The 19,840-nt window shown below is 45.7% G+C and overlaps 1 protein-coding gene and 1 long non-coding RNA gene across 2 annotated transcripts in view; both read left to right on the top strand.

The window, feature by feature from the left end:
• LOC310714469 overlaps positions 1 to 19,840 on the top strand; it is a 165,033-nt gene that overhangs the window by 70,503 nt on the left and 74,690 nt on the right. The window lies entirely within an intron of this gene.
• Positions 197 to 18,790, top strand: LY86 (lymphocyte antigen 86). Its single transcript, XM_083519780.1, has 5 exons — positions 197 to 483; positions 11,701 to 11,787; positions 12,934 to 13,062; positions 18,023 to 18,075; positions 18,236 to 18,790. The coding sequence occupies exons 1-5, from the start codon at positions 369 to 371 to the stop codon at positions 18,317 to 18,319; spliced, it is 468 nt and encodes a 155-aa protein (XP_083375906.1). The 5' UTR covers positions 197 to 368; the 3' UTR covers positions 18,320 to 18,790.

Below are 19,840 nucleotides of genomic sequence, written 5' to 3'. Positions count from 1 at the left end.
CTTGTAACCTGACGAATCATGAAAGTGCTATAAAGGCTTTTGGGGACTGCATGGGCGATAGCATGAGTGTTCTTGCCGCATGGAATTGAGGTCTAGCGAGTGACTCATTCTTGGACCCTTCATTATTAGCACACAGTAGCAGGAAACACAGCCCAGAGACCTTAAAAGAGGAGCACCGCCCCTCTGGTTAGCCAGTTGCTCACTCTTTCATACCATCTCAAGGCACGAGCCCTTATTGGATTAACATTTGTGTAAGCAGTTTGTGTAGTGGCTTGGAGCTGCCGCATTCATTAGAAGGAGGAAGCAGGCAAACAGACTGTTTTCAAGATAGAGACACAAGCACACAGTCCCTCTTCCTCAGTGTGAAGATGTTTAAAGTTGTTTCCTTTGTCTTTTTGTTGGTTTATACCACCCCCAGCATTGAATGGCCTACGCACCTCCTCTGCAAGACTGATCGGCTGGAGGTAAACTACAGAAGCTGTGGTGAGATCTTTTAGCTCCATTTAACTTTTCCTGATGGGCAGAAAACAGGCAGCTGCAGAGCAGTAGGTGGCTTGCTAGAGTTGGACATAGCAGACCCGTGGCAGATACCACATTCAGCCACAAAAGGTTTTGGGTTAATCTAGGACAGTCATTCATCCCAGTCCAGAGATTTATGTGTATCTGGGTGTGCGCATGTGGGTGTGTGCATCCCTTTCATGTGCAAGAATCTCCATCTTTTTTTTCAATGGAGGGACCCGATCGACATACAAAAATGATCCAGATACAAAAATACACTGTCTGTGTGGATTGTTTCCTCCCATTTAACTAAATGAAGAGACCATTCTGTGCAAGCAGCTTCTTGCGTACATCAGAATTCCTCTGCTTAGAACTCATCACTAGATTGGAGCAATTGTTTTCCAACCTAATCACGGGACCATAGCTTGGGGGGGGGGGATGAACCATAGCTAAGTTGTAGAGCATATGCATTGCGCACCAAAGGTTCCACGTTCAATTCCTGACTTATCCTGGCACTGATTTGAAAGCCTCCTGTCTGAAATGCTGGAGAGCTGTTCCTGGTCTGTGTAGACGATGTGGAGCTAGGTGGATCAATAGTCTCATTCAGTGTATCATTCATTCTGTGTTCTTAATCTGCTTCCACTGGGCCATGGAAGCTTTGCATGAGATAAAACTGTGCATGATGAAACTTTCAGTCATCAAGATTAAAAACAATTGTAATAAATAGATACATAGGAGCCAAAGCCTAGGAGCCAAGGTCCCTTCACCCCCTCCCATAAAATATTTGAGCCCCCCCCCCCAATTGATGGACATTGGCATTCAAACGGTGTGTGCACTGCATCTTGTGATCAATTATATGGGATGCAACTTACCTGCCCCCCCAAATATTTTATTCAAGTTGGCACCCCTGCAGAGATATCATAAATAAAAGTCCCTAATATATGTCTTTTGCCAATTCAGCATGAATTTGGGCTTTCGAACCAATTTCTAATAAAATCAACAAGGAGGCAAGGACAGGCCCAATGCAAAGATGACACATGAGCAGTCAAAAAAATAGGTATAGCTTGGGTGGGAAAATGCAATTTCGTAACTTTTTTTAAAAGGAAGATTTTATCATACATGTTTATATACCAATTTATTTTCTCTCTGTAGCGTAGACATTGAAAGGCTGCTTGCCACAGTGGTGCAAATTCTGGATTTCTCCCCCCCCCCCCCACACACACACTTCCACTCACACACCCTTCCATTCCACCTGGCATGAGGCTTAATGTGCTACTCAGAAGGAGCCATGTTATCCAAAGCTGTCGCCGTGCTCCGCCGTGCGGCGGCTGCTCCTCGCGGCGGCATTTCCCATGGACTGTGGGCTTGTTTGTTCTTCAGATCTGCTGGAAAGAATAAGGGAAACAAGCTGCTCCGAAATGAATGGAAAGGCAGCCGCTTGGCAGTGCTTCCTTTTCAACTCGGCACCTCGGCTGGCCTTGCGCTGCACTGATGCGCCCTGCAGTGGGGACAAAGGGAATTAGCTTCATAGGCATCTCATTCATAAGAGGCACGTGACGTGAAAAGTGATTAATGGCAAAGGAAGAATCTGAGCATTTGTTTTTCCAATTCATCCCAACACAAAGGCTGCCCTCCCTGCTTTCCCCTCCCCTGAAGCTCAGGCGCAGCTTTACACATCCATTAAAATAAAACCAGTGAGGGGCACGAGGAGCAAATAAATATTTGGAATGAAATCTTTTAGCAGCCGATTCTTAAGAGACGAAGTTAGCTTTCAGGTATTGTAAGCGGATTCCCCTCCTGTAATAGGAAAATAAAACTGGCGCTATGAAACTGGCTTGTTTTGTCCCTTCAGAATAGGAAAAACACAGAGATGCCCTCTTACTGGTAGTCCAGTCCTGCCAGTCTCAGCTCTTCTAGACTTGCTACATGTGACCCTTTTCTCTAGTCTAGACACATGGGGTAGAGGGTATTTGCATTTTTTAAAACCCATGAGGTAATTTAAATGCACAGCTTCAGATTTATAAATGATTACTAGAATTCAAATAGAAATAGAAATTTGCATCTCACCACTGCAGAGAAGGTTGGGAACAGGGGACCAGGGTGCCTGCTCAGTCTGTTGTTCAGGTGCTGCTCACCTTTGATGGGAAACCTTGTGGTTCTTTTGTCTTTAAACTGGACTTTAAAATAGAAGAGTCGGACTGTCAACAGATGAGCCACTTTTTACAACCCAGTTGTAAAAGCCAGTTGTGAGCATCCCTGAGATCTACGGATGAAGGGCAGGATACAAATACAATAAAATGAAACAAAACCCTCTCTCACACACACATAATAAGCAGACAGGTGTGTGGTTTTTTTTAAAAAAAAATATTTTCCTATATATATCCCAAACTTTATACCATCTGGTTCATGCCACAAACACTAGCAAACACAATCCTATACCTTGGTAGCATGTCCCAATGAAACCCATGAGGTTTTCGTCAGAGTAAGCATGGTTAACCCAATGCTATGCATGGCTTTGAAAGGTGTTAGCCAGCCCAACTTCCTTGAATGTTTGGTTTTCCTTACAAACGGATGAGTAAACAAATTAACTCTGGTTGGTTAGCAAATGGGGGCCTCTGCACCAAATCTATGCCCCCAAGAGCATAGATTTTTGCCCATCCAGCAGGTTATCTGCCACTTCTCTGATCAAAATGGGACCCTCCTGAAGTGTCTTCTCTTGAGGGGGAAAAGCAGCCATGTTGGAGCAGGGTTATGCACATTGGTCCCTGCCCCCCAGCGACAGATTGAAGGCTAGTGAGCTTTATGGCTGAATAAGGGCTTGGACCTGGATTAACAGCCCTCTATCAGCTGTGGCTCTCATGAATCGTTTCTTCAGTTCATTTCTCAAAAGAGCTTAAATCTAAAACATGTGATTCGGAAGATTAGGTCTGTCTGAATTTCTGTGCTTCCTTTGTATCAAATTAGTGGACAGAGACACAGAGAGCTTTTCTTAAAAAATGAAAAGTTCATACCTGAGGAGAAAAAGAATCTCTCTCTCTCTCTCTCTCTCTCTCTCTCTCTCTCTCTCTCTCTCTCTCTCACACACACACACACACACTTTTCTCTCTCCACAGCCAAAGTACTTTTCCCACCCCTCTCTCAGTCACTCTGACAAATTAAGACCCAGGCTCATCAACCATCGTGACAAGAGATCAAGAAAAACAAACAAACCCAGAAGCCACTACATTTCAGATTTGTCTTTCCCAGAGGTTGTGGGCTTAGATTAAACTCTGTCATTTAACATGAAGCATAACCCAGTGCTATTTCCAGAAATCAACACCGTGGCAGCAGGAAGAAAAATATCCCTAAGCTTCAAGGTACCAAAATGGCTCCCCAGTGCATGCTTAAGGAGAGTCAGCAATAAAGACAGATTAGGCGCCAGATGGTTTTACTGATCATGTGAGGCACAAATCAGGGCATGTCAATAGAGGGCGACTTATAAAGCACTCAGGTACCTGAAGCACAGGATGACATGAGCTGGTCCCAGCCAGGCTCTGCTCTTTGTAAAGGCAGACACTGCAGTATTGGCAGTCCTTTCCTTGAGGGCCAAATATTGATGCCTTCACACTCAACCAAGCAGTTCAAGTTATATTGCTTGAAGTAGGCTCACGAGAACCGTTTCAGGTCTCAGCAAAGGGAGAGGGGGAAAGGCAAAATTCACCACTTGGTTTTAAACACTTCTGGATGTTTCCAAGATTAAACCGCAAAAAAAAAAAGGATTGTTGTGAGTTCTGTGGAGTGGGCTGTATGCCTGAGTTCCCTTACAGGGTTGCCATACATCCAATTTCCCAGACATATCCAGGATTCAGCCCTTGTATACAGTGTCTGGGAATTCTGAATGTATGGCAACCCAGATGTTTGGGCAAAACTTTTTTTAAAAAAAACCTCACTTTTTGAAATATGGCAACCCTACCTTCATGTATTCTGCTCTGGTCAGACCTCACGTGGAGTACTGTGTCCAGTTCTGGGCACCACAGTTCAAGAAGGACACTGACAAACTGGAACGTGTCCAGAGGAGGGCAACCAAAATGGTCAAAGGCCTGGAAACGATGCCTTATGAGGAACGGCTAAGGGAGCTGGGCATGTTTAGCCTGGAGAAGAGGAGGTTAAGGGGTGATATGATAGCCATATTCAAATATAGAAAAGGATGTCATATAGAGGAGGGAGAAAGGTTGTTTTCTGCTGCTCCAGAGAAGCGGACACGGAGCAATGGATCCAAACTACAAGAAAGAAGATTCCACCTAAACATTAGGAAGAACTTCCTGACAGTAAGAGCTGTTCGACAGTGGAATTTGCTGCCAAGGAGTGTGGTGGAGTCTTCTTCTTTGGAGGTCTTTAAGCAGAGGCTTGACAACCATATGTCAGGAGTGCTCTGATGGTGTTTCCTGCTTGGCAGGGGGTTGGACTCGATGGTCCTTGTGGTCTCTTCCAACTCTATGATTCTATTCTATGATTCTATGTTTCTGAATCCAGCAAGGATTTAATTGCTGGAATAGCCAGGCCAGTTTCTTGGTGAGATAATGGCACAAAAAGCACAAAATCCAGAGTTCAGTTGAGATGTGTGTTTGTGTGCTAGAAGCAGAAGGCTGCAGGCTGAAGCCTGTGAGGGAGAGAGATGCTTGATTTCTGATGGAATTCAAGGCAATGGGAGAAGCAAGACCTTCTTGGGGTGTTAATGCTGTGAGCACTGTGAGCCCCTCCATCATATGCTCAGGCAGTGTTTCTTTTCCAAGGGGGGGGGGAGGTGCCAGTACTTCACCGGCGGCTCCTGTGACCTCACTGCCCCACCCATCATGAGCATCACCAGCGAAGCAACCAGGGTGCACATGGCGGGCAGCAGAGCACACTACATGGTGGAGCAGGGCATCACTGCCATGCCACCCACTCAGTCTAATCTCAGTCTAATCAGTCATAGTTTTTTGCCTGTGTATTCTTTCCTCCCCTACCCTCCTTCTTTTCCTCACACATTTCAATAAGAACACTTCTTGGGAGGGTGGCATATCCTGGTTTGCAAAGGGAAATTAAACCATCGTTTCCCTGTTACAGTGCCTCAAGAAACTGTGGTTTAACAAGCCACAATAGAAGTACCAAAGTCGAGTGTGTGCAGGGCCACACGCTTCATTCTTGGTCTAAAAAGCCCAGGTGTCTGAGATTGAGTCTGTCATGACCAAATGTGTCATAGTCTTCATACCGGAGGCAAACTATGGTTTGCAGTAATCAAAGTTTGCCCTACTCAGTTGTTATAGCAAAGATGAGTTCTCACCAGCCAGGAAATTAGGGAGAGGAGACAACGGAAGCACGTCGGGGGAAATGCAGGCGTGAAACCATGACTTGGCTGTGACACCTGAACCAAATGCCAGTAGTCATACCTCGGGTTGAATGTGCTTCGGGATGAGCACGTTCAAGTTGCCCTCCGCCTCAACCCGGAAGTAATGGAGTGCGTTACTTCTGGGTTTTGCTGCTTGCACATGCACAGACGCTCAAAATGACATCACGTGCATGCGCAGAAGTGCTGGAACATGACCCGCGCATGCGCAGACACGTGGACATGGGTTACGTTTGCTTCTAGATGCGAACAGGGCTCCGGAACGGATCACGTTCACATCTAGAGGTACCACTGTATGCTGAATTAGAGTGGGGAAACAGGTGTTCCTGAGAGACCAGGGTTGTCTGTTCTGGCCAACAGTGATTCTCTAGGGTCTCAGATAGAGGTCTTTCTTTTCACCTGCTATCTGAGATATTTAAGAGGAAAACAGCAGCAGCAATAGCCTGGAGACGCCAGGGATTGAAATCTGTAAGAAAAGCATTTACTCTGCCCAGTGGCCTTGCATCCCAAGCCTTTGGGTGTGTTGGGGCACACATGCCTCATAACCGGTTGACTGCCTGAAATGTTGCAACTTCCTCCTTTCTCAGGCAAATTGTTTGGGGGGGGGTTGTTTCATCCCCCAGCAGGAAGTGGGGTGGCAGAAAGCCCAAAGTGCGTTCACTGTGCTACAGACCTCTTTTTAATGACCTTCTGCAACTCTGCAAGTGTAAAGCTGAAAGGAGGGGGAGAGCTTGCATCAGCTGTCAGAAGTTTGGGGAAACACTGCGTTTGGCAAAAACATTTAACTACGATTTTTAAAAAATGTCCTGCAATCATTTTTTCATCCGTGCTGTTGGGAGTATTAAATGAGAGGGTGTATTTTTAAGGGTTTTGAAAGCACTATGTAAGTGTTAAGAATTATTCATTCATGTGTTCATTTCCAGCTTCCTTCCTGCTCTATTTTAGTGTGAACCTGGGGGATGGTGTGTGGGGAGTGAGCTAAAGTAATTCACTGCCCTGCCATTGTTTCACTGCTCTCAGAAGTATAATACGGAAAGGCCAAAGGATTGCCCCCCCCACACACACACACACCACTAAGAACTGCATGAACTCAGCCAGATCAATGCCTTAGTAGAAACCCATGCCATTGATTTGCAGGATTCTGTTTTCACAAAAAATAATTTAAAGCAATAATGTGTTAGAAAATTATCCACTAACCGTTCAGGGTTATTGAACCAAATCATGCATGGGCAGTAAGAGGCTATTGGTGGAGGAGGTGATAGAACAATTCTAAACCCCTGTTCAGGTATTCAAAGAACAAAAGGGGAGAAAGAGTGGAAGGGGCAGGAGTTTGTGGGTGCTAGCTCCTCCCCCAGTGTCCCTGTAGGCTATGACCCCAACCTCCACTCATTAATGCTAAATGCCTGAACAGGAATTATTTATGGGAGGAATTTGACTTTGCGCTCTTTGGACCATTCACTCTGCATAAGCATTGCAGCTTGACAGGCAGTGATTCCACCCTCTCCTTCCTCTAGGAGTTCTCCTAACCCCCTCCAGAGCTAGGGGGACAGGATGCACAAGGAGAGGAGAGGAAAGGCTTGTTGTGTAAGTGGAAATTCTCGGGGCTCCTTAGGTGAATCCCATCCCATGCGTTGGGCTGAACTAGCTTAGTATTCCCGTGGCAATCAGGATCCCTGTACACCCAGGGTTCCTGAGCCCAGGGAAGGTTCTAAGCATGGTCAACCAAACAAAGAACCGCCATCAGATCTTCAGCCTTGATATCCAGGGGATCTGGGTTGGTTCAGGTGGAGAAAAGGGGCATTGGGGGAGAGCTGGTACATGCTTTTATTCCCTCCTGCTTCTTTGAAGACCTGAATAGGGCTGCAGCATGTTTCTATTAGTGATTCTAAAATGCTGGGCAGGTTTCCTCTCCCCAGTGGCTCATAGGAGCATCAGATACTTCATTGTTTGGGACAGAGCAACCTGTTGCTTAGATTATTGGCTGAAGGAATGAAAGAGATAAGAATACAGTGGTACCTCGGGTTACAGACGCTTCAGGTTACAGACTCCGCTAACCCAGAAATAGTACCTCAGGTTAAGAACTTTGCTTCAGGATGAGAACAGAAATCGTGCTCCGGTGGCAGCAGGGGGCCCCATTAGCTAAAGTGGTGCTTCAGGTTAAGAACGGTTTCAGGTTAAGAACGGACCTCCAGAACGAATTAAGTTCTTAACCCAAGGTACCACTGTACAGAGTTGGACAGGCAGCTAACCAAGTATTTACCCAAGTTGTTCCCTGGCTGAAGGCCTTTTTGATAGGGCGTCATTGCACATGCACACATCTCAGCAAGCTTCATTTCCAGAACAGGAGATCATTTCCTTTTACCAAGTCAGACTGTGGGTCTATCCAGCTCAGTGTTGTCCAGTCTTCTCCAGATTGGGGTCTTCCCCAAACCTACCTGGAGATACCAGGAGCTGTCCTTGGGACTTTCTGCGTGCAGAGTCTGTGTGGCACAGCAGTCAACCCCTATTGGAAACAATATTCCATCCTCAGGGGATGTTTCCAGAGCTAGGGTCCAGTTCGCCGTTTTTTCCCTTTCTCTTGGGGCACTGCGGCTTCCCATTGGCTCATAAGGCACAGGGTGCATATGCAGTTATTCCATGATCAAAAGGATGAAGTGTGACGAGTAAACTTTGAATTCTGCGAGTGAGAACAGATTGGAGAAAGTGGGTGGAGGGAAGACTGTGAATTCAACAGTGCCACTTGTTCTAGAATGTGGCAGCGACGTGAAAAGTTGAAGTGAGAGTGTCATTTTCTCCTAGGAAAGAAGGGTAAACATTATGACTCTGTGAGAACTGAGGATGTGAATATTTGCAGCCTGCAGTTGGATGGGTGGGTGAATGGGGCTCCCTGAGTGAAATAAGGAGAAGGCTGGTGCTCAGTCAGGACTGCAAACTGGGCTGGGCTTCTTTTCCCAGTCTGTGCATTTCAACGTAAAAAGAGCTTGCTGGGCCATCTAGTCAAGCATCATATTTTCACAGTGGCCAAACAGATGACTGCAGGAAGCCCCAAAGCACAACAACACTCTCCCCTCCTGTGGTTGCCAGCAATGAGTATTCAGAAGCATTGCTGTCCCCCACAGTGCACTGCTTAATCCGAGCCAGAGCTCACCTGGAGTTAAGCCCAGAATCTGCTTTCAAAAGCATAGCTCAGCATCAAAACTTGGGAAACAATATAGACAAGGATGCCTTTCAGCATACAGTATATACAGCACCTTTCCTTTATCAGCTGAATAATCACCAACAGCCTCCCCACCACACAACCCGGGGAGCGCAGAAACAGCAGACAGACAGGCAAGTTAGGTGACACGGGACCCAGGCTATTTTGAGCATCAGTGTCAATTAATCAAGATGGGCGGTGTTAATTGGCTGCCCCAGGCACAACCCACTAGGTTGTGTATCCCAAGCTACACAGTTTTCTTAAATGGCCTGCAGCACCCTGTAGAGCAGGCATGGCCAAACTTGGCCCTCCAGCTGTTTTGGGACTACAACTCCCATCATCCCTAGCTAACAGGACCAGTGGTCAGGGATGATGGGAATTGTAGTCCCTAAACAGCTGGAGGGCCAAGTTTGGCCATGCCTGCTGTAGAGGATAGGAAAAAATGCTGCATTTACTGAAATTAGCCCAATCTGCCATTCTGTGGATTGCACACACACACACACACACACAGAGAGAGAGAGAGAGAGAGAGAGAGAGAGAGAGAGAGAGAGATTTCATGACATCTGAAACAAAATACAAAATGCCAGCTGCTGTACATCTCTCCCCACTGCAGGTGCAAAACTAATCCACACTTGAAGGCACAATGCACAGATAGAAGAATTACTGTTCTCAGATCTGTGACTTGTGCAGCATACAAGCAACATTTATTTTTTTAGCATACAAGCAACATTTTGAAGAAGGAAGGAAGTGTCTCTCTCTCCCCCCACCCCTGACCTTCTGCACAAAAATAAAAAGAAGTAAAACATTCTCTTGCAGAAGTCAAATTACCATTATCCAGAAGAGGCCGAGGAGGAAATGGGAAAGGGGTAATGAAAACACTGAAAAGAGAAGTCAGAATCAACCTGGTTTTGTAGGTCCTTCCCGAAAATACAATTACAAAATAACTGTCAGAAGTTTTTAAATGAAAAAAAAACACCAAACAACATTCTAACAGTAACTGTGTAAAAAAAGAAGAAACAGACAGCTGCCAAGTTCCCAACATACATTAAAGGGAGATGATTGGGTGCTTGTCTCATTGGCTGAAATTACTGTGTGACATGGCTTCAACTGTGTTGGCACCCCGCACAAAAGGCAGCCAGTGAAGAAGACTGAGGGAACAAAGAAAGACGAACGCTAGGAGATCACACATGCAATATTCAAAAACCAGTAGGGAAATCTTGAAGCCTAGCTAGCTTTGACATGCAACCACTTAAAACCGAAATAGCAGGAATGGTGAGGGGCAAAAGTAGGGCTCCATTTCAATAATTGCCCCATAAGTCAGGGCTGGCCTTCAGTGAATGGAGAACAAAGGAAAATGCAGCCTTTTTTCTATAGCATTGGCATTTAAACTGTGGCCTGGGAACCACCAGTGGTCCTTGGTGCCCATAAAGTAGTTCCTGGCACATAATGAAAGCAGAGGAAAACACTATGAGGTTATTGGGGGGGGTGCCATCTCAGCAGTATTGGGGGTCTGACTCCCAAAAAGAGTTCAGGTTTGGATAAAATCTAGAAGGAACGAAGGGGTGGCAATACAATGGTTTCAGAATTCTGGGTGACCCTGAACAGCTCTGGACAGCTCCGTACAGAGCTCGAGTGGGAGACTCCATACAAGTTGTTTCAGCACCAGTCAGCCTCAGACTGAGCCTCCAAAAGGAACTGCAAATCTGAGAAGCTGGATCTGTATTCTTGCTTTAGTACTCATCAGCTTCAACTGAGATGGGGAGGCTGTGGTCCCACTTGAGTTTCTGACCTGGAACCCTCAAAGTCAGAGGAGGGCAGCATGACCTCCTTGGACCTCAGGAGTACAGGCATTGTGGGCTCCTCCTGCCCAAGTTCTTCTGGATTAATATGGACATCAGGGTCTGGGGGTAATTGCTATGCTATGCTATCCTATTCTATGCTATGCTAGAGTTTATTTATATACCACTTTTGCACCCAAAGCAGAACAAGGCAGCTTCCTATGCTGCTATGTAACTGCGGCAGGTTTTGAGGTTTCTTGAGTTCATAGAACAAGGAAGCGTGGTGGCACTCATAGAGAAATGGAACAGCACATCATCAGACCAAAATAGTGGTTCTCATTACCATATTTCATTTCAGAGTGGTGCTTTCATAGGACATTTGATCTTAGGGCCCCTCCAGACTGGTGTTTTATTGCAGTCTTTATTCTTAATGCAATTAGTGCATTAGTGGGAGATATCTTCTACTTTGTTTTGTCCTGTAATGCTTTCCCAATGCTACCACATTATTGCCATCCAGAGAGGCTATAGCCCAACAAAAGCAGGACAAAAATAACCAGAACATTTGTGGTCTAAAAAGTGAGACGATTTCAGCGGGAAGTTACGGCATTGGTACTGACTGGAAATGCAGCAGTGTGGCCAGCCCAGAACTTGTGTAACTGCAAGAGGGGTTGTGTGTGTCCACCCTGATAGCATCAAATCAAATGAATGAATATTCAGTGGAGCCACCAGAGTAGTAGAACAATATTTTCTGGGTATCTCTACCAAACCTCCCATTTAGGGGTCCACTTGCTCCTAGAACAACTCTCCTTTGTAATGTATAGAAAATTGGTTCACCTGTGGCTTTCATTTTCTTTTCTTCACAGATCCACTGCAAGATTTGGCTTTTAGCATTGACACCTGCTCCAGTGTAGTGCCCGAAACTATTAACATCAGAATAGCAACCATTTTAAGTAAGTATAATGTGTTTGACTGTCTCCCAGGACTCTCAGTCCTCAGAACTCAACCGCAGCCAGATGATACCTCCAAGGATGGGGGTGACTGAGTCCCTGAAGCTCCCAAGAGGCGATGTCCCTAGACAATGAGGTCTCCATCCCTGGTCTCAGAAAATGATATTCTACCCTCCTTCCTTCTCAGGGTGAGTCAGATGACTCCTCCCCTGAACTACCATCAGCTTAAAAACACTCTCTTCCTATGCTGCACCAAACACAAGGGTTGCAGGGTATCTTTCAAGTATGGCATAGCACATACCTATGTAATGGGACACATAACCTTTATTTTCCAAAACAGACCCCTGCCAGGGAAGCGGGTAGCTCAACCTGACCGCTCTCTGGCAGTCTGTATAATGCACCCATCGACTTCAGACCAGTGCTGAAGCAACGCTCCAATTTCCTTACTTCCAAACTTGCTTTTATCTATGTAATAGCAAATCACATGCAACGAATTGCCCTTGCAATCCAGATCAGGACCCAGGGAGCGGGGCAAGACTGAGTGTGTGTCTAGATACATTCGGCCAATCTGTGCCCTGATAATAGGCCTTTCCTCCAACATGTACTTGTCTAATGTGGCCGTTGTGGACATATGTGTTCAGTTGGACTTACTCCCAAAAAAGTGTGTATAAGACAGCTGCCTAATTTTGGAAACCGTCACTATTTATTACACTCAGAAACGCATAACATCTTGCTGTCACCAAGGTCCTCTTCAATATGCATAAATTTGAAGGATATCCTTCTTGGCATCAGCATCCCAGTAATGGAATTCCTTCCCTTTTCAGATTCACTGGACATGGACTTCGTTGGGTTTTCAGGGCCAAGCTGAACTTGTTGTTCATACTGTTGATTTCAGCTTGTTCGTTGTGTTTGTTTTAAACATGTGCTTTGCGTTTATTTTAATGTAACCCTCTCTGGGATTGTCTTGGCAAAGATGAGCAAGTAGGAAATATTTTAAATAAATAAATAGTGGTGATTAAACCCATGATGTAAACAAAGAACAAGATTTCCCTCCCTCCCTCTTCTTTAAAAAACAACAACTAACATAGTGACAATGTTCTGATTTCCATACAATTGCTCATTAGATTTATATTCTGTCTCTCTCTACAGGGTACAGCATCAGGAAACTGTCTGTGGAAGTAACTCTTGGCATGAATGGGGCGAGTGTTCCGTTTTACTCCAAGGAACTTTGCGAAGAGGATCACCCACAGTTTCTTTACTGCGGAAAGAAGAAAGGAGGTGATTAATTTTTCAGGAATAACATGCTAAATGTTTAGTGGCTAGCAGTTGTAGTGAGCAGGGAGAAAGTGCCATGTCAGTTGAACACACCAGATTGGAAATATCTGACCAGCCTGTTTAATTTTACACAAACAATTTTGCATGTCAAAATCTTTTCCTGCAAAAAGCATTGTGCTAGAATTTTCTTGTAGGAGGTTCTACTTACAAGGCAGAGCACAATGTGAAGGTATACAAAGCTTACAGGTAGACAGGTGTTGCTCTGGTCTGGTAAGCGCATGGACGAAAGGCTACCAGGAAAGCTCATGGGTGTCTTGTTGAATTCCAGGATGAGCAAACATAGGACACAAACATCTTAAATAAACGCAAGCCCAAGGGATGAGTGAAGCACAGCACCTTTAGCAAGGAAAGGGCAGTAATTCAGTGGTAGAACACCTGATTTGAATGCAGAAGGTTACAGGTTCGATCCTTGGCAACTCCACGTAGGGCTAAGACTGTTCCCTGCCTGTGACTCTGGAGAGCCACTGCCAGTCAATGAAGACAGTTCAATGGTAGACGGATCAATCCTACTACCATTCATTCCTGATTACAGCAAAATGTCTACAAGTAGAAATATGACTGGGTTAAATTACGCAAGAAGCATGGAGCAATTGCAAAACACACAGCTGCCATTCAGTGCATATGCAGTAGTGCTGTTTTCATTACACTGGCATGCATGGTGTTGGTCACATCAACAACACTGAGAAAATATCAATAGTGTTTGCGATAATGAACAACATTCCCACTACCAAACATGCATTTCCACAGCTGTATACCATAGGGGTAAAACAAATTGTATTCTTGGCATACATAACTGGTAAGCAGGGTTATCAGTTCGTTAAAGATTTGTCAATCAATCAATCAATCAATCAATCAATCAGCTGCCTTGCTCGGAACAATTCACTAATGAATTTTACATAAATATAATGACCTATTGCAAAGTCATACTAAAACAGCCCTTTTAAAGCTTCCTTACCACATTACTTAAAATGACTCCTCATTTTATCCTAGCTTCTAATAAAGACAATAAGGGGAAGGCATATTTTAATTTTCTCGATCATCAGATTTGACATTTGGAGGAATTACATTTGCCTGGCTTGCAGAGTGAGAAGTCCTTCAGGAGTTTCAAGCGTTGTGGGCCCCATCAATTAATCAGGAGGAAAGTGGTCATCCGCCATTAACACGTTCGTTTGATAAGCCTGAAATGCTATACTGTATACACTTACCTGGAATTTGGCGAGTCCAACAAGTTCTGCTGCACTGGGCGCCAGCACTAGAGGGCACTGCAGGGCTTCTCAGCTACAACATAGTGACTTGAGCAGAACGGAAGGTGAGAGGTGGGGAGTGGGGGGTGCCAAATTTTGGCTTTGTATAGGGTGCTGTCGAAATGTTAAAGACCAACATCTGCCACTGAATTTGGGGACCCAAAATGTCAAGCTTCAGTGGCCAGGGAAAAGGCTGAGCCACAGAAGCAGGTTTTTAGAGGTTAACTACGAGGGCAGTTTGAACATGCTACTGCTTGGAGAGGCATTGGATATTGCTCATTGCTGTGCAGCCCTCTGCTATCGGTAGATAGCGTACACACGGACAGTGTGCAATAAATGAGAAAGAAACGTGCTTTGATAACACAATAAGGTAATCATGTGCAAAGGCCCCCGTCGCTCTTTCTCTGCTGCAGTCACATCTCAATCTGAAACATAATAAACACCGCGCTGTGAGTTTCATGACCACGCAACAGTTCATCTACTAAGATGGCCTCGGAGGAATTGCTAGCACTTTTTAAAAAATATGTCACAGAATAATAGACAAATACTACATGAGCAACCAATCATGCAAATTATTGAAGTCGGACTGATGGAAACATTACATTCCGACTCTCTCTCTCTCTCTCTCTCTCTCTCTCTCTCTCTCTCTCTCTCAATTGTATATTGAATTAAAGAAAAATGAGAAGAAGAATAAAGGCACCCACAGATCTCCTGGCAGTCTGCCTTATTCTGATGAAGTGCTTAATAAGAACCTGTAGAAAATACATTAGAGAGTACTGGAGTCCATCGCGGGTCCCAACACAAACTGCTGTGCACATGTTAAATCAGAAGGCCACATTTTTCTGGGGGTTTGCAAATCCTCAGTAAGACAGGGGAGCCTTCATCCCGCTGCCCTGCGGAGCCTTCATGCGGCTATCCCTGGCTTTTGCGGGAGGTGGGGGAAGGGACAGAGCGAGGCTCTCTCACTTCCCCCACCTCCCGCAAAAGCCCCCAAGAGCCGCGCTCCCTTTCAAGAGCCATGCGGAGCATGTGTGCAGCTCTTGGGGGCTTTTCCCTGAGGAGGGAGAAGGGCAACCCATCAGTGATGGGCTGCCCTTCTCCCTCCTCGGGGAAAAGCCTGCAAGCGCCGCACACATGCTCCACGTGGCTCATAAAGGGAGCGCTGAGCAGAGCCTGGGATGCATACAGGTTCTGCTCAGCGCTCCCTTTAAATAATTTCCCCCCCTTGAATTATCCCCCCCCCAAAAAAAAGTAGGTGCGCCTTGTGGTCAGGTGCGCCTTATGGAGCAAAAAATACGGTAAGCCTGCCCCCTGAGGCAGAGGTTCCCCACCCTGGTCTAGAGCAAGGAACAGTATTCCACAACATGGAGGCAACAAGCAAGAAAGCCCCTTTTCATGTGTCTTCAATGCATGCTTTGGAAATGAATGGCCATCTCTGTCTCTTGGCCCTGTTTTGGTTCCAGTCTTGTTGGCACTGGCCACATCTATTTGGTATACAGGAGGAGTCCTACTGCCCACACTCAGTTAAAACAGCTATAATAATAATAATAATAATAATAATTTTTATTTATATCCCGCCCTCCCCAGCCAAAGCCGGGCTCAGGGCGGCTAACAACAATCAAATAAACAATCAAATAATAACACATTCTAAAAATATTTCATTATAAAAATTAGTTAAAATCAAATTGATGGCAACCGATTAAACAAAATTCTGTGCAGGTTGCCAGAGGAGGGAGTCAGGCTGCGCCCTGACCAAAAGCCTGGCGGAACAACTCTGTCTTGCAGGCCCTGCGGAAAGATGTCAGGTCCCGCAGGGCCCTAGTCTCTTGTGACAGAGCATTCCACCAGTTTGGAGCCGCAGCCGAGAAGGCCCTGGCTCTAGTTGAGGCCAGCCTAACCTCTCTGAGGCCTGGGACTTTGAGGATGTTATTATTTGCAGACCGTAGGTTTCTCTGTGGGGCATACCAGGAGAGGCGGTCCCGTAGGTACGAGGGTCCTAGGCCGTATAGGGCTTTAAAGGTTAAAACCAGCACCTTAAACCTGATCCTGTACTCCACCGGGAGCCAGTGCAGCTGGTATAATACCGGATGAATGTGCTCTCGCAGCGAAGACCCCATAAGGAGTCTCGCCGCGGCATTCTGCACCCGCTGGAGTTTCTGGGTCAGTCTCAAGGGCAGCCCCACGTAGAGCGAGTTACAATAATCCAGTCTGGAGGTGACCGTCGCATGGATCACAGTGGCTAGGTCAGGACGAGAGAGATAAGGGGCCAACTGCTTAGCTTGGCGGAGATGAAAAAATGCCGCCTTTGTTATAGCTGTAATCTGCGACTCCATAGAGAGGGAGGTATCGAAGATTACACCCAAACTCTTAACGGACGGTGCTGGCACTAATTGCACCCCCGCAAGAGATGGGAGTTGCCCCCTTGATCCCATATCGTCCCGCCCCAGCCAGAGGACCTCTGTCTTCGAAGGATTTAACTTCAACCGGCTCCCACGTAACCATCCAGCCACCGCTTCCAGACATCTGGTCAGCGTGTCTGGGGCCGAGTCAGGATGGCCATCCATCAACAGATAGAGTTGGGTGTCATCAGCATACTGATGGCAACCCAGCCCAAAACTCCGGACAAGCTGGGCGAGGGGGCGCATAAAGATGTTAAAAAGCATCGGGGAGAGAATTGCACCCTGAGGCACTCCACACACCAAGGAGTGGCGTGATGACAATTCCCCCCCAAGCGCCACCCTCTGTCCCCGACCAGAGAGAAACGAGCGCAGCCATTGAAGGACTGTGCCCTGGATCCCCACGTCGGCAAGGCGGTGGTCCAGGAGTTCGTGATCGACCATGTCAAAGGCTGCTGACAGATCTAGAAGAATCAGCAGCCCTGACCCGCCTCGATCCAGCTGCCTGCGGAGATCATCTGTTAGGGCGACCAGAGCCGTCTCGGTCCCATGACCAGCGCGGAAGCCGGACTGGAATGGGTCTAGAGCAGATGTTTCATCCAGAAACCTACCAAGCTGTTCAGCAACTGCTCTCTCAATCACCTTACCCAGGAATGGAAGATTCGAGACCGGGCGGTAATTGGATAGATCTGAGGGATCTGATGATGTTTTCTTTAAGAGCGGACGCACCACCGCCTCCTTCAGTTCCCCTGGGAATATCCCGGTGCCAAGGGACAAGTTGATGATATCCCCCAGGGGGCCCCGCACCTCGTCTGGACACGCTCTAATCAGCCATGACGGGCACGGGTCAAGAGGACAGGTGGTGGGCTTTCCAGCTTGGAGGAATCTGTCCACATCGGCTGGAGATATCCGGTCAAAGTGGTCCAATACTGGACCCGAGGACAGTCGAGGGGCCTCCAGTTCCTTTATTGTATAAATACCCATATGTCCCGGTCACTGTGATAAACTGCTAGATGTCCGAAAGTTTGTATGTTCTTAATGCACCAGGGAAGGAGCGAGCTGGAGAAAGCACATTAGACATCTACTGGAACAGCAACTCTGGATCTCAGTTCATTTCTGAGCAGGGATTTCATTTCTAGTTTTCTTCCAGGATATTGGAGTTATCCATTATAACCATGGGTATTATGTGCACAGACAGTACACTACCTAGCTGTAAAATCATTTCTGGCTCTCTCACTTGCTACTGATTTATTTCCTTTGCAGAACTAATCTACTATGAAGGGCCTGTCTCGCTGGGATTCCATGAGCTCCCTCAGGTAGGCTTTTTCTGGTTTGCCCTCTGAAATACAAGTATTATTTGAGTAGCAAAACCACCAGTGGCAGTGATGACATTATAAGTGAACATGCCCCCAAAATGGGGGAGCCAATCATTGCAGGGTTATTCTGATCTAATGACTTCCTCTTCTTTCTTTCTAGGGAGACCTTGATGTAAAGGTGGAGCTTTTAAATCAAGACCATCACACTATTATTTGTGCTAATTTCACTGTTAAGAGTCACTGAAAGGGTGTTGCCATTTTTAATGCAGTCATTAAGGGACACGACTAAAGGCACCATGAACTAGAGAAGGGATTTGTTTTACTTTTGGAAACCTTACTGTCTGCAGTCTGACAGATGTGGCATAGCAAAATAATGTAACACGCAGGTTTAGTTGCAATTGCTGTTTACATTCTGTTGACCTAATGAAAGTACAGAATCCCTGTATGCCAATTTGTCCCAGCAAGGTTCAATGCAATATACCGTATTCAGCTTTCCTTCCTATAACACGCTGCTTCCTTTCATTACATGTATTGTTTAAACTCAAGAGTATGAATCAAAGAAAAAGTACATTGAGGTTCTCTCAGTTACTAATTCTTCCAGTCTGAAATTCAGTTCCCCACATTTCTGCAGCTTTTTGCAAAATCCGCTTTTTTAAAAAATATATTCATGAAAATTTCGTGCAACTTTTTCCTAATAAACATATTTTTATACGCAGTTTTGATTAGTATACACTTATGTGCAAGCAATTTCTCATCATATAATGTATTTCAATATGTTATTTTCTAGCAATAGACTTTATTTGCGTAGCCGACAGGCCATAGCATCAAAGGACAAACACATATAAATATAACCTCGGGGGGATGGGCAGGACAGGGAGAAAGATAATAATAACCAGATGCAGATAAATTAATAATCTCAGTACCTAAAAATTGGCAGAGGTAATAAAATAATAATAATAAAACATAATGATAATAATAATAATAAGATCCTAGGCGAGGAATCCGGGTGACGACACTGATGTCATTCAGATAGCAGCTCTCAGTCTCATTGCTCTCTCGATAAATTTGGCAACCTTCTCTGTTGTTGAGCTGTTCTGGTCGGCTAGGAGTGAGAACAATTTGGCTTCACAAGAGCGACCGGGGATGGCAGATAGGAGCGGCGTGATGGTCTCGTCCCTGAGATCTTTATATAGGGAGCAGGACAAGAGAACATGTGACACAGTCTCTACATAGCCAGCTCCACAGGGGCAGAGCCGGTTCTCGAATGAATTTTTTTGATATCTACCTTCAAGAACAGCTGAGGGTAACATATTTAGTCTGGCCAGTGTAAAGGCCCACCTGAGTTTTGGAATGGTTAAGGTAGACAAATAAGGTGCCCGAGAATCAAAGTGGGAGGGGGGCAGATAAGTGTTCTGGCAGAGGAGCAAGCCGGCTTCAGACAGGGCAGAACAACAATAGACCACTGCTTCGTATTAGCACACCTCATTGACAAATACGTCAATAAAACACGTGGGATTCTATACGCAGCATTTATTGACCTGAAGGCGGCCTTTGACTTGATCTCACGAGTCAAACTTTGGGCTAAACTCAATGCTACCAACATTGACAAAAGATTACTATTCTTGATAAAAAGCCTATATAAAGACTCCAAGTTATATGTAAGAACCTCAGTAAATGGGCAACTAATTGGCCCTGTACCAGCCACCAAAGGAGTCAAGCAGGGCTGTATTTTAGCCCCGGCCTTATTCAACTTATATATAAATGA

The sequence above is a fragment of the Podarcis liolepis genome (assembly GCF_965112155.1).
Source record: "Podarcis liolepis genome assembly, chromosome: 8".
Lineage (NCBI taxonomy): Eukaryota > Metazoa > Chordata > Lepidosauria > Squamata > Lacertidae > Podarcis > Podarcis liolepis.
Note: the sequence above shows the minus strand (reverse complement) of the source record. Positions and strands in the feature narration are given on the sequence as shown.